The 14,332-nt window shown below is 41.5% G+C and overlaps 1 protein-coding gene and 1 long non-coding RNA gene across 7 annotated transcripts; one reads left to right on the plus strand and one right to left on the minus strand.

Moving 5' to 3' along the window:
* The first annotated feature begins 808 nt into the window (after nucleotides 1-808).
* On the plus strand, nucleotides 809-11,901 carry LOC112575316. 3 transcript variants are annotated; one of them, XR_003101600.1, is made up of 6 exons: nucleotides 809-1,927; nucleotides 6,779-7,165; nucleotides 8,952-9,033; nucleotides 9,169-9,280; nucleotides 10,224-10,407; nucleotides 10,536-10,583. It is a non-coding gene; the product is annotated as an uncharacterized LOC112575316 (long non-coding RNA). The 3 variants fall into 3 exon arrangements; XR_003101601.1 differs by lacking the exons at nucleotides 10,224-10,407; nucleotides 10,536-10,583 and adding an exon at nucleotides 9,937-9,955 and having other exon boundaries at nucleotides 814-1,927; XR_003101599.1 differs by lacking the exons at nucleotides 10,224-10,407; nucleotides 10,536-10,583 and adding an exon at nucleotides 11,842-11,901 and having other exon boundaries at nucleotides 820-1,927.
* LOC112575314 (hydroxylysine kinase-like) lies at nucleotides 5,637-14,057 on the minus strand. Of its 4 annotated transcripts, none has more exons than XM_025257078.1 (3): nucleotides 13,889-14,057; nucleotides 13,602-13,776; nucleotides 5,637-5,898 (listed from the first exon to the last, which is right to left on the minus strand). In XM_025257078.1, the coding sequence occupies exons 1-3, from the start codon at nucleotides 14,012-14,014 to the stop codon at nucleotides 5,816-5,818; spliced, it is 384 nt and encodes a 127-aa protein (XP_025112863.1). In that variant the 5' UTR covers nucleotides 14,015-14,057; the 3' UTR covers nucleotides 5,637-5,815. The 4 variants fall into 4 exon arrangements, with proteins under 4 accessions (XP_025112863.1, XP_025112864.1, XP_025112867.1 ...); XM_025257079.1 differs by lacking the exon at nucleotides 5,637-5,898 and adding an exon at nucleotides 12,203-12,996; XM_025257082.1 differs by lacking the exon at nucleotides 5,637-5,898 and adding an exon at nucleotides 12,989-13,123.
* Nucleotides 14,058-14,332: the final 275 nt, after the last annotated feature.

Genomic DNA, 14,332 nt, shown 5'->3' on the forward strand with positions numbered 1-14,332 from the left:
ACACTTTACGTCCACCTCTCTTCCCTGCTCACAGCCGTCTGCTCTCTTCCAAATATTTTTTCACTTGCGTCTCTCAAATTACGTCATTTTTTGCGTCATAAAATGACGTCGGGTTCTGACGCGAAACCACGACGCAATCAACACTCTCTTAAATGCAAGGCAAGGGCAACAATCTCTAAGAAAACAAAAGACAGGGGCAACAACCTCCCGCCCCTCACAGACTGGTCCGTGACACTCACACTCCTAAGTAGGTAGGGAAGAATGTCAGAATCTTGTTTGATAATTATTGCATTATATGCTATAAACCCTTAATGTAAAGAATTTATGTTTATATACAGCCACCCAATGTTAATATGCATTTAACCAACAGCATTTGATGTTGATGTGGGCCTGATGGTCTTCTAAAAACTGAATTATTATTATAATTAACATGAACAAATAATAAGAACAAGAGCTGAGAGTAACATGATATTGCACAGAGAAGGGTGTGACAAAGGACTAGCATTATGGGATAGGTTGTTAGGAGTCATGTTTACGGAAGAGGTGTGTTTTCAGTGCAAGTGTAAAGAATCAAAAAAATGATGGGTAGATGGCGGGTATGGAAAGGGAAAGAGTTCCATTGTTTGGCTGCACAATAACTAAACATCCTGTGGCCATGTGTTGTTGTTGTGGTGACAGGAAGAGTCAAGAGACGATCATCAGACGAGGAGCAGAGTTGTGTAGCTGGGATGTAAGGGAAGAGCAGTTGAGAGAAATAATCAGGGCAGGTGCCAGCAAAGACATTAAAACACAGCACAGACAGTTTGTACTGGATGTCACAACGGATGGGAAGCCAGTGTAGAAAACGAAGTAGAGGGTGGCGTGGTCACGTGTCCTACTGTAAGCACCAGATAATAATAGTAAATGTGCATTGAAGACTTTAGTTTCAAAGGTGGCGAAAACAAAATCATTGCTTCTGAGGAGCTTTGCATGCAGAATATATTTTCAGGTAGAATTTCTTTTATATATAACATATTTATAACAACTATATTTACTGCTTATCGTGAAAATCAGTTTCTTCCTTTTTTCCCAATATATTACATAAACACAGAAAGTAAGATATATCTAGTTTTCTTTTAATTTACACCACAATTTCTCTATCATCTGCCTGCCATGTACATTTTGACCAGGATGAGACTAGCTGTAGTCCTTACACATCAGTTCTGTACATCTGTACACAATTCTTGTCAGTAACAAACGGTAATGCTTGTTACTTCCTTATTTTATTTGTACAAGATACATGTATGTGTATATTTACACATTCTGCTTCAGACAACAGACATCTACTCTCTTGCCTCCCTCCCTCATGCATGTATACATATCTACACACACACAACCACAACATTCACCGCTATTCACACACATTATTATGTACAGTGTCAGTGAGCTTAGTATACAAGTAGCCTCCCCTTGACATCAACGTGTTACACAATTACTGTCTAGTCACACACAACACAGACATACTCTAAACACGTGATAAACAGTTGTTGTTTATTGGGATTTAAAGTGATATTTGTGTTGCTGATACTTCATAAAATACCTTGACAGGAATTGACAGAAAAGCTGCTGACACAAGTTCCTCATCTCCATCTGTGGGCGGCAAGTTGTTACCATGGATACCCGCCGGCTGGCAAGTGGAATATTTAACCAGACCCCTCCGCTCTCCCCCGGCCGTCGTCAGGGAAGTGGAGGAAAACGGGAGTTTCACTAAAGTACCGTGATGTCCTGCCGTACAGTGAGCGAGTTGTGCCCGACCACACAGACGGCCCGCCAGTCACACGACTGTATCACCGAGGTCAAAGTCACTCTGGTGTCAGTCCAGTTAACTGCGTGACGTGCGGTCGTGACGTGGCCAGCTTCCTACACAGTCTCGGTGTTGGTGTTACAGGTAGGTGTGGTATTGTGTAGTGTAACGTCTGTTGTCGGGTGAACACGGTGTGATAAGTAACACGTAGGTGAGAAACAGTCCTGTGAAGATTGTAACGTTTTACGAAAGAGTGTGTTGAATGTGTTTGCGAGCGCGTGTAAACATCTGCATGTAAACCACGCTCGCCGCACTCTTTCACCTTTTTCAACAAAAAGGTCCGGCCAACGATTAACACATTTAATGTTTATGAAATTAATTAACGATGAGATGAGGATGAAACAAAATAAAAGAACGCTACTCCCCTAGCGTCAACCTCCTCCTACGGTTAGCAGACGGGCTGGCGAGATGACTGACTGGACCAGCAGGTTAATCCACTGAATTACTTCACGCAGTTCGTGAAGCTAAGGAGATTAAATCCGTATCGGCGAAGATGTTATATTCCGATTGAATTAATTACTACACCACACTCGGAATACACACGATAATACTCCACTGGAAAAAACGTTGGATATCCGTTGCAGGCGGTTAACCACACACTGTTCACTCTCCACGGAGCTCTGTACTCTCCAACTGCTTGGTCTCGACTGTCTCGAGAAACGTTAGAACCACCCAGTTAACTCATCCTTTTTTCCCTCCTCACCAATCAGGCACCCTTAGCGACCAGGTAACTAGGACGACCTCCTAACAGTCTTTCTTGGAAACTGTGTCAACCAATCAGGAGTACTACACGGCTCTCCATTGCCTACCGTCGCCCTAGTTACGCTGTGCTAAGTTCATTTACGTCATTCCATCCATGACGTAAGCGAATGAGTCACACAGAGCCGCGTCAGTGCTCGCGCGACTGTTCTTCCCTGACCACAAGGAGAATAAAAATAAAAACTGAATCTAACTAGATTCGCCTGAATCGCGAATCGTTACAAAGATAAGAGTGATGGAATGTTTCTTCGCCCAACTAACTACAGGATGAAATCTCTTCATCACATCTCCTGCGACCTGTGCCTCATGGCTACACTGTCTTTAGAGTAGATGTTTGTGTCCTCTTCATCTCAACGATGTGACTGACGATGAGTGTGATATCAGGGATTGGTGGTTGTCTGTCGTCTGCTCCATGTGTGTTTGAGGCTGCTGTCACGTGATCTTGTGTCTGGCGTTGATAACACATGTACGTCTTTGACGAAATCCAACAAGTTATAACCGTCTAGTCCTGCAGCTCTCCAGTCCGGTTCTTTTGAAGTCAATTTCTAATCCGCTTTTCTACAGTTCAATAAAAGGTAAAAAGATTGTTTAAAAGATTGATACCGATAAGTTGCTATCAGGTGGGTGGGTAGAGCATGATGTAGCTGGGATGAAACTAAGAGGAAGCCTCCCCTCCTCCGGCGGTTAGTTTCAGCTGACCTGGCACCCTCCCTGGTGGAGGTCGGGGCGTCAGGGTAAGGAAGGGCAGGGTTACCCCTCCTTACTCTCTCCGAGTCCACTGCTCCTGCTCGCCAACGTCGGTGTGCAGTTTCTTGGCAACCAAAAATTGTCCACGGCCTGTTGTTCACACCACAGAGCACAACACGACCATAGATGTACATCCCCTGTAGTACATACGCAGTATTACTCACCACGGTAATACTTCCACACAGGTGGCAGCAGCAGTGAGTTGGTGCCGAAAAACCACAAATCCACCCAACTTATTGTCAGCAGCCCACTGGCCGCTTGCGGTCGGGCTTAAATATACCCACCCCAGTCCCACTAGACCAGGTGTGAGCACTGCCTGACCCGCACGTGGAATGCGGTGAATTGCGTCGCCTACATTTTCCATACAAATACAGGTCAACTCCGGATGTCAACCTTCCCTCCTCCCTTACCCCTCTAGTGCGCACTTGTCCGTTACAGGTTCACATCATTAGATTCAGCCCGTGTCTCTTTACACAATGACTAAAGTCGGCATTAACACCCTACACCAGCGGTTCTCAACCTTTTACTTGTGACGTCAGCGAGCTATAGGTCAGTGGAAGAGGGGGGGGGGGGGGGTAGCCTTAGCTAACCTCGAACGACGCGTCGAGGAAATGAATACAATTCAACAACGGAAGAACAAAGTTCGTATCTGCAAGAAGTATAACTGTTAATGAAATTTACTAAAGCAAATTCTGCAGCTCAGCCTCTGCGTCCACACGATTTGTATTTCGACTTCAGTGCTGCCAATGCTGAAAATCCTTGCTCACACATATACGAAGTATAAAATGGCAGCAGAACTTTCATGGCTTTCTCAGAAAGCACCGTTGACGCTAATCCAGAATGTTGGCACTGGTGTTGTTTGGAAGACCATTTTCAGGGATTGGTCACTCGAAAGGTCGATGAGCTGCTCTTCTTCTTGCGTGGACAACCCGCTTGTGCTAGGATCAGCCAGAAATGGATTACGAATCCAATCGTATTTAGTCACATCAATTTCAGCGAAATAATGCTGAAACCTTTCTTGCAGTCCGTATAGATGGGCAATAATTACATTCTTCACCTGATCAAGATTCAAGTTGTCAGCCTTGCACTTACACAAGCACGGAAACATATCAACAATATTTTCTTGGCGTATCTTTTGCGTTCACAACGAAATTTTTCGGACGAAAGCATTCATCTTGTCATTTGTTTGTAACATGGTGGTGTCTTTCCCTTGCAGAGAAGTATTCACAACGTTCAGCTTCTCAAATATGTCAGATAAATATGCCATTAGCAGCACTAGCGTGTGGACGTTTTGCCGACCGGCGTTTCGCCGCATTATGTCAGAGAGAGAGAGAGCTTACTTACTTCTCAAAGAATGAAAGTAACTACTAGATTACACAATAATTCTTTATTTCAAACAAATTGTACACACAGACTTCACAGACAGTTCACTTTGATTGTCACAGATTATGTGCAACAGCTTTGAGAAAAAACATTGATACAATGGCGAGAGAAATGTGTGAGCTAACGGTTCACACGAGGAGGGATAGTGAGAGAGAGTTCACTGATACATTGATACAATGGCGAGAGAAATGTGTGAGTTAAGGGGCGTCACACACTTGACTTCGGCTAAAGGTCCGCGTGAAATATTAGATCATTTCTACCTACCTTTAGGAACCGTCAGAGGGTGATGTATGTGTGTATGTGTGTGTATGTGTGTGTACGTGTGTGTGTGTGTGTGTTTTGCCCCATATTTTGTGCTTTGTACTATTTCAGGTTCGTGTGTCATTCAGGCCTTTATACAAGTCTTTATAAATAACACCAATTTTATGTTCATTAATATAATATCACATTCAATAGAACCAGAGAGGCCCAAAGGAATATCTAGTATGAATTACATAGATAATTTCTCCAACACATCTGTGCAAAATCAAAATATACAGATATAACTGAGATTTTATTTTTGGTGCGGGAGTGATGAAAAGATGTCTCGTGGTGCTTTTATAGAAACAGTAAGGCTACAGGATGATACCAACAATTAAGGTTTTGTTTAATGGATTGACAATACATTGGTGCAAGAAAGTGCAGGCTCAACTTTTTTTTTTTTGCCCTTCGCACCTCCAGGTGCATAGGCCATCGACGACAGTTTACTGTTGTCGATGTTTTAGTAGCAAGGATTTGTTTTTACGGGGTGGGGGTGCTGGCCCCACGCCCAACCCTCCTCCTTTTTCGGCCGGGCTTGGGACCGTCCTTGGCGGAGAGCAGCCAGCCCTGTAAACAGATGCCACGTGCAGAGAAAGAACAGCGTGCCCGAGACGAGAAATGAACTCAGGGCAGCCAACCTTCACTGTATTGGTGACAGGCGCTAACAGCGCTAACCGTTGCGCCACCGGGCCGCTGCAGGCTCAACACTAAACTTAAAACAAAAAAGCATTGTTTATTGCGGATAAACAGCATCTCGTCTGCAGCAGGTAAACATGTCCACCACTATCCCAGGCTTCCGTTGAAGAACTTCAGAATAGAGCCAGGAATCGTGATGATTGCAGACTGGGGTTTGTCATATCCACTGTCTGACAGAAATAGAAGCGAGATAAACATTGTAAACAGACAAGGCTAAGCCCTCGTACTTTGTATCACACAATAAACTACTGAAGCAATCAATGTTCAATGTCATGAACTTTATAAAAAAAGACAATCGTGTAAGTTCAAAAAAGTTTCTAGTAAAAGGTGTCACAGACAAGCGCCTCTGTTGTTCAGGCACAACACTGCTTTCTCTCATGACTAATAATTTATCTTCCCAACTTCAGTCGCTCCGTGTGTGTGTGCAAAGCCACATGGGTTGGAGATTAAGTCACGTGAGCAAGGGGTCAATCAGAAAGCTCAGGTAAGGTCCCTACATAACAGGACAAGACAGGAAACTACAGGAATCGTCCAGACTCTAGAGTGTGGAGAGACAAGTGATGACCACCACAGGGACGTTGTGTGAAGGCTGCACGTGCCCTCACCCTACAGACTTGTGGGATACAACGACACTTTGTCTACAGGACGAGTGGTCAGGAAACTACAACCGGACAAACATCTTCACAGACACTAGCATGACAGTCACGTGACTACTGGCCGTAACACTCGTCCTCACTAATGTCTGTAACTTATTTAGAAACCGGATATTAGGCTACAGGAACTAGAGAACACAATCAGTTACTGTTCACGTTTATCTTTCTCTCTGTATGTCGAGGTGGTCGCCTACACACAAAGTTTGAAGACTCGGCTACACAGCTAAGAATAATCCGTGTACATCACAGTCCTTGTCTTGTTCTCGTCGTTTTATTACGGGTACATTGTACTGAGCTGCTTGCTTTACACACACAATTGTATTCAGCTCTTAGCTGTTAATATACAAGGTCCTAAGTTTATTTTTGTTTATTCCTTGTTACTCCTCGGGGAGCACAGGGCCACAACAACACCTCGCCAGTCTTCTGTTTCTGGGATGTTCTCTCAATGTATGCCTGGTGCGAAGACGCTCTTTAAGAACATGTCTGACATGATACAATGGCGACATTATCGCAAGTTTTGAGAGCTAACCCTAAAAGGGACACAACCAGGCGATGTCAGCATCCTGACGAGAGCTGCAGTGGTGACGATGTGCGATGCTGGCTGAGACTAAAGTCGTCTGCCGCCCTCACATCACGTGACTCAGGATGCACTCAGTCCTCGTTTTCCATAGTCTTACATTTTACTGACAGTCGTGCGCTGTTTTCTACCACAGAATCCTGTCATTTCTCTCTACCTTCAGCCTTCCGTGTCCTGTCACCATGCTCTGATACTTCACACACTGAGGTGAGTGTCAGCGACAGACACACTGACACTGTCTGATCACTGTCATGTCACAAGACAGAAATTCATGTTGTCCTCAATGTTAGTGGTTATGTGTCAGTGTTAGTTTCCGACTAATTTGATAGATTACTGATTGAACACATTTCAAAGCGAAGATATATTTACATGTTTTTACATATTTTGTCAGGTGTCCGGTCACTTAATCCCCAGACACTTCATCCCCGACACTTCATCCCCGAGAAATTTAATCCCCAGACACTTCATCCCAGACACTTCATCCCCGACACTTCATCCCGAGACACTTCATCCCCGAGACATTTAATCCCCGAGACATTTAATCCCCGACACTTCCTCTTCAGGACAAATCAAGTGCAACCTATAATAGATTGTTGGGTGCAGTTAGAGAGCTAGTGCCTAATGCAGCTCCAGAGACTATAGTAACAGACTTTGAGAAAGCTGCGATGACCGCTTTTAGAGAGAAGTTTCAGTCATGTAAAGTAACGGGCTGTTACTTTCACTTAAGTCAAGCGGTATTACGCAAAGTCACTGAACTGGGGATGAGAAATGACCATGAAGACGACGAGTGACGTGGAATGGTCAGATGCCTCCCAGCACTGGCCTATGTACGTGAGGAAGACATCGTCGATTCCTTCGAATTGCTTGCAGAGTCAATGCCACAACATGATCGCATGCCGGAACTTCTATCCTACTTCGAGCATACGTACATACGTACATACGGGGCCGCAGACTGCGCGGTAGAGGGGATAACTACGCTTCAGCTTTATTCCCTCCAGACACTTGGAACAAATACCTGACGTCATCGGCGGTGTTGCACGAACAAACAACTCTGTGGAGGGTTGGCATCACGCCCTTCAATCTCTCTTCTCCTGTCATCACCCAACGATGTGGACATTCCTTGATGGTCTACGTAAGGATTGTCAGCTACACAAGGCGTCTGTTCTACAATCATGCGCCGGCACAGAGAAACGTGCAAAGAAGAAATACGCTGAGTTAGCCAGGAGAATTAGCAACATTGTAGAGAAATATGAGTCAATGGATCGTCTTCTGTACCTCCGATCATTAGCTTACCTTTCATATTGATTAACAGCAATTACCTCGCGAACACTCAGGAACAATTTTCATATCATATTGTTGAAGAACATTACATTTACTTGCTTATATGAATTTTAACTAATGTTGTAGATGTTCAAATGACGTTGAAGTTAATAGCATGATTTGAATTTGAATTATTTGAATTTCAATTAAGTATGATTAATTAATAAATTTCAATAAAATTTTTCGCTGACTTCATAATTTTTATAGTTAAGAATTTAGTTTAGGGATGAAGTGTCTGGGATGAAGTGCTTAGGGATTAAATGTCTCGGGATGAAGTGTCGGGATGAAGTGTCGGGGATGAAGTGTCTGGGGATTAAGTGACTGGGAACCATTTTGTCAAGCATGTTATTGTATATGACAAAGGCGGTCTTGTCTAGAACTAAAGTCAGTCATATCAAGATTTACATGTGGATATGTTAAGTTCTAAATAATGATCTTATACGGTTTACGAACTCTTCACTGATCCTCCCTGCTTTAGGTAATCATCCATGATCATCATTGTTGACAAAGCATCACAGCGACATTACATAATGATTACAAGTCTGCTTACTGATGTCTAGTGCGATATCACTCAGTAATGACTGAACTCCACTGACATTATAGTGTGATTACTGTTTACTGAAATGCACTGACATCCTAAACTATTTAATACTGTACTCCACAATGATTACAGACCTGTTTACTAACCTCCAGTGTGACGTCACATAAGACAACTGTCAACAATGTCTGGTCATCAGCCGTGTGCTCAACAAAAGGTAAGACACAGAAACGTTTGATATATATTTCTCCCCTCGCGGGTTTTTTATCATCATCATCATCATCATCATCATCATTGTTTTGTTTGTAATGTTTAGTCTAGTGATGTTTTCTCACTGTAACAACTCTCACAGGGACAGCGCACTAAAGGAAAAGGAATCAAACATTATTTTGGAGGTCGTGGCCGGGTGGAAGTCTACCTACACACCGTGACTGACCAACAGGCTGAGCTACTGACTGACACAGGTGAGTGGAATGTTTACAGTCACTTCATTCTCTAAACAACAATAGCTATCCACCTTTTCGTAATTAGGTGCGCGGAAAGAGATGCGCAGAAACGAGAAACCATTACTACTTCCTGTTTACACTTCGCTACCATGGCCGAGTCGTTTACCCCATCTGTGTCCTGTCTAATTATGCAATGCGTACCCGATATTTCGTTCAGAGATATTGAAGAATTTAGTTGCAGAAGCTCGGCAAAACGCAATCATGAGCGTGGATACAATTATTTCGCCGAGAAATATGCATTCAACGTATGGGGTAAGCAGACACTTTGCAGAGTGAATGTGCAATTGTGATTCCAGCTTATTGTCTGAATGTGCCCTTGACTATGTCAGTCTCGTAAATATAATTGCTAAAAATTAAATATATTCTTACATCAGAAATATATTACAACATATACTGAAGTAGATTTTGATGAGAAATTTTTTTAAAGTAGTGGTAGTCAAACGTGCATTGTATTTGACATTTGCGGTAAACTGGCGTCTATCCAGGTTTTTTTTTTTACTTGTTTACTGTTGTTTTATATAAGGTGTTTTATCATTTGTGTCTGGTCCTGTGATGCTTTTTCTGGGTTTTTTTCTGCACAAGGACTTATCAAAATTATTATTAAAAAAATACAGTTGCACCGAATCACCAAAACGATGGTTGTCAAGCAGCATCTCGATGCTACAGATCATACACGAAAACTGGAATTCCCTCTCACACTTGAAGTTAGTGACGGTGAAAATTTTCTTCTCGCTAAAATCATTGTTAAAAGGCAAAGTGAAACATAATTTCACAGGAGGGAGAAAGAGAGAGTGAAAAAGAAACTTTCTTTTCCATATGCAAAATTTTCTGAAATTTCTATGATAATGTTTTCATGAAAGAAAGCACTGTTAAATTGAAATTGTTTTATTGTGATTGTCAGGTCTCAGTCAGTGTCGCAAAAGCAGTCTCTGATGGATGCTGCACATGTGCTAATGGCCAGAGTGGGCACTGTGGACATATTGTGGGCTTGCTCTACCAGCTTGCTCATTTTAAGATAACAGGAACAAACTAAATTCCTGAGGTCATCTTGACAATGAAGAGGGATGGTCTGAGACTATTTCTAGGTGAAATATTTTTTGTCAAGTGTTTCTTATATTAAAAATAATAGAAAATTTTGAAAACAAATTTGCCAGCAAGTATTACTTGTTTGCTGTGTAATATTCCATCATCTACATCAGTTTCTCATTTGCAGGATGCTGCAAAAACATCACTGCCCCAGACATGGCACATCTCCAGAGGAGAAAGATAAGAGGGGAGGCAGTGGATGAAATCAAAATCCACAGCTTTAAGTCTGACAAGAAGTCAGACCATAGTATTTGCAATACATACAGGTACAATCCATTGTTTTCAGAGTTTCCATCTGCCCTTTGTCTTGTTGAGAGTTTAAAAGCTGCCACAGATAGTAAGTTCCTGTTGTTTGATTAAGAATTTTATTTCTTGTGTTGTACAAAATCTGCGTAACGAGAACTTTATGCTTTAACAAAAGAGACGGTCAACATTTATACTTGACAAGAGCATACAAAAGATAAATTTCATTATTTGTTTATTCTGTAAGAATGATTCCAAATTTTGTGCATTCGGAGTATAATGAGCAATAATTTAGCATGCATTATATATACACACATCTATGTTGTCATACATGATAAATTACTCTTGCTCATCATATAATAATTAATAGCCTCTGTTGCAGTCTCTGCGTCCACGTTTTCACTGATGAAAAGGAAAAATATTTTACCACATGAAATGACTAATTTTGCACAATTCACTTAGCAATATTTGACAGGGGTTAACCTGCAGTAATTTCTGCAATCAGATGAACAGAAGTGAACCTACTGAATTCAGTAAATTACAGATCACTTGCAAGATATTTTGATATACAGATTTTTTTTTCATCTCATGAATACACTAGGAATGGGAGTGTTTTGTGTTTTTTGCAATTTGAGTTGTGAGTTGTAAACTGAAAATATTTCTTGAGACTTGTTAATTGTCAAAGTGTCTGAAGAAGGATGACACAATTTCTATTGTTATAATGTGTTAATATTATTACATATTTTTTTAACAGTGATGATATTAAATGTGATTTATAAAAGCACTTTGCATTTATCTTTGTATTTCTATGTGTGATTTGGACAGCAATCTCCATGCACATCTGAACTGATCAATACTTTTTTCTTTAAAATACACATTCTCAACTTGCGTAAAGCAAACAGGTAGTTATAACTGAGATTAAAAGACAAAACAATTCAGACAGTTGTAGCACGGTTGCATACCAATTTTAAAAAACATAGAATGCAATATCCTTATGCAGAAAAATGATTAAGTAATCATCCATTAATACAATGCAACAAAAGTTTACCTCTGATTTGTGTTGGCATTTGCTTGTGACATGGGATGGCGAACTGCAGGCTGATTTCTTTCTTTTACACATTGAAAGTTTTTCCATGTTAACAAACTTGGTACAGCATCTGATTTAAGTCTTCTTTGTTTTCCTTTTGTAGAGGGCCGGTTGTCCAGCGCTTGTTAGGCAGAAAATGCTGATGCAAAAGAGCGCGAAAAGTAACCCACCCGCGAGGTCTATAAGGGCAGAGCTGAGACGTAAGGACAGGGGAGAAAACTCCGCAGAGAAGGTGCGAGACAAGCGACGCAGCCGTGACTGTAGATGTATTGGCATTAAAAGAATTGTGTAACTGCTGACAGGCTCCTGCCTTTCTGGTTTGAATGCTGGACTGTTGTGGTCACTGTTCTACTCCCCTCAATCACCACGCAACACTCGGTTACACTTTTAAGGTCAAAGGGCAAAAATCTTCTGGCACAAAAAGCCTGCTACAAACCCTTGTCCAATTTCTGATCTGAGGAAAAAACACTTAGTCATGTTATCATAAACATTTACCAAAACACACGTATGATTTTGTCTTTAAGCCGTTTTTTAGTGATATTCACATCATTACTTTTAATCACTGTTGGTTATGTTGTGAAGCTAATAATCCTTATATTTAAATTATGTATGATATGAGTGTAAAGGAATGGCGATTGATTCAAAATTAATTAGTCGTGCAGCAGCAACAAAGATATAGGTTTCACTACAAAATAAGTTGTAATACTTGTAATATATGTCAGCCTTTTTGAACATTTCTGCAGCATTTTAATATAACAGCACTTTAATAATAAAATGTAATGCGTTTTCAGTAATACGAAATGGCTATGCCCACATGATGTAAGTTTAAACTACGAGCACAATAGGTATTCTGAAATCATAGTTTTAAATCAATTAGAAAGATTAACGATGATTCAGATGGCATGGAAAAAAAAGTGAAGTTGCGAAAGAAGAAAAAGACTAATAGTGATAGGGAATTTGAAACCTCGATCATGCTTACCCGAAAGAGTGGCCCTTCGTCTCCGAATTCTTACAAGCCAAAGCTTCTTCATTTGTTCATCCTTCGGAATTCCATGAAGGATAATGTTGGACATTTGTAGGCTTTAACTGTACATTGAGGTACACAGCAAAATCGACTATCATTGTTATTTTTAAGAGCCGGCATGGTCGAAGAACGCTACGTGCATCAACAGTAGACATCAACACCGGAAGTGGTCTGGAGTTTTTGTGGGGTGAAGGTCATCTGCATGCATAATTTTCCGAAATCGTCCATAGCAACCTCAAAGACATACAAAGATTGTGTTGAGTCGCCAAAGTCCAGCAGGCCGCACACGTGTGTTTGTGATGGCAAGTCTGGTGTTGTGTGGACTAGTATGTTGTGGTCATTGAAATCGCTGTGAATTATCCTGTCAGACCAAGAATGCAACTCGTGCAGACAGTTGTTAGCAAAGTTCACAAGCTGGCAATTTTATAGAAAAGTCACTTCGACAAAACAGAAATCGAAGCCTTAATGATGGTCTTCATCTGGGTTAGGCGATCTTGTTCTCATCCTTCCTGTCTTCAGCCCCAAGTTTTTCTGTCAACCTGCTCGTTAACTTCCGTACAACAATGGCAGGGAATATCCACTGAAGTATCGTTTGTAGACATCAGACAGTGATATTCCTCGTGTTGTGTGCACGACAACACTCGTCATTGCTTCAACACTAACCTTGTAGTAGACATGGTAATCTTTCAAAGTACAGTTCTGTCATATTGAAGGTGTGTTGTTCACACATACACGCACACACACACACACACACACACACACACACACACACACACACACACACATGATACAAATCTGCACATTTTCGCATCTTTTCATTAAAAGTAAAAGTGACTGACCAGACTGAAACTTTGTTTCTCGTTGCCAAACTTGCACATTGAAGGCACTGATAACTTGTGACAAAATGTCCATCTTGTCCCTGTCCTTCACTGACTGTGTCATGTGCAGTAGGTGGGGCACAGTCTCAAGGTTCCACTTCACCAGCAGCTGTGGAATGGTTCTTGTGTCAAAATCCTGCAATGAAAGACAAGGGTTACAGGTCATAGTAATTTTAGGACAATATTTTACATACACTGACTGTGAACTCTGTGAGCATGCGCTGACCACACTGTAGTCTTGTGTTCACCTGCAAAGCTTTGTCCAGCCAACCTGCATGTTGACCAACTTCAAAGCAGACATCCGCTGTCAGTGTTTGCGAAGCCAGAGTGTTTCCGGGAAGATAATCAAACAACCGGACTACGTGTGTGTCCATTGGTCTCGTGTCTAAACAGTCATCACAACCACAGTCATGTCAGTTGTTTGTTATTTATTTCTCTCACTATGCACCTGTGTTGCTTAGACTATAAACCTTGCTATTTATCGATGTCATTTTATTTCTACATATTGTTTAATGTCTTCAAATAATTTAAGTTTTTAATGTATAGTCAGGTTTATACTTGGCTACGTGTTCCGTCTATCGTCAAATAATCAGCAGCTGAATGACTGATTGGCTGGAACCAGGGAAACATAGTTGCCAGTAAACATGTCATGCTTCTTCATTAAATATGTCGCATTATCTAGAATCACCCAA

This window comes from Pomacea canaliculata, linkage group LG11 (genome assembly GCF_003073045.1).
Source record: "Pomacea canaliculata isolate SZHN2017 linkage group LG11, ASM307304v1, whole genome shotgun sequence".
Lineage (NCBI taxonomy): Eukaryota > Metazoa > Mollusca > Gastropoda > Architaenioglossa > Ampullariidae > Pomacea > Pomacea canaliculata.

Coding starts and splice junctions, on each gene's coding strand:
- LOC112575314 (XM_025257078.1), bottom strand. CDS start 14,014: ATGGACACACACGTAGTCCGGTTGTTTGATTATCTTCCCGGAAACACT. Junction 13,777..13,888: donor GGCTGGACAAAGCTTTGCAG/GTGAACACAAGA, acceptor CTTTCATTGCAG/GATTTTGACACAAGAACCAT. Junction 5,899..13,601: donor AGAAACAAAGTTTCAGTCTG/GTCAGTCACTTT, acceptor TATTTCTGTCAG/ACAGTGGATATGACAAACCC.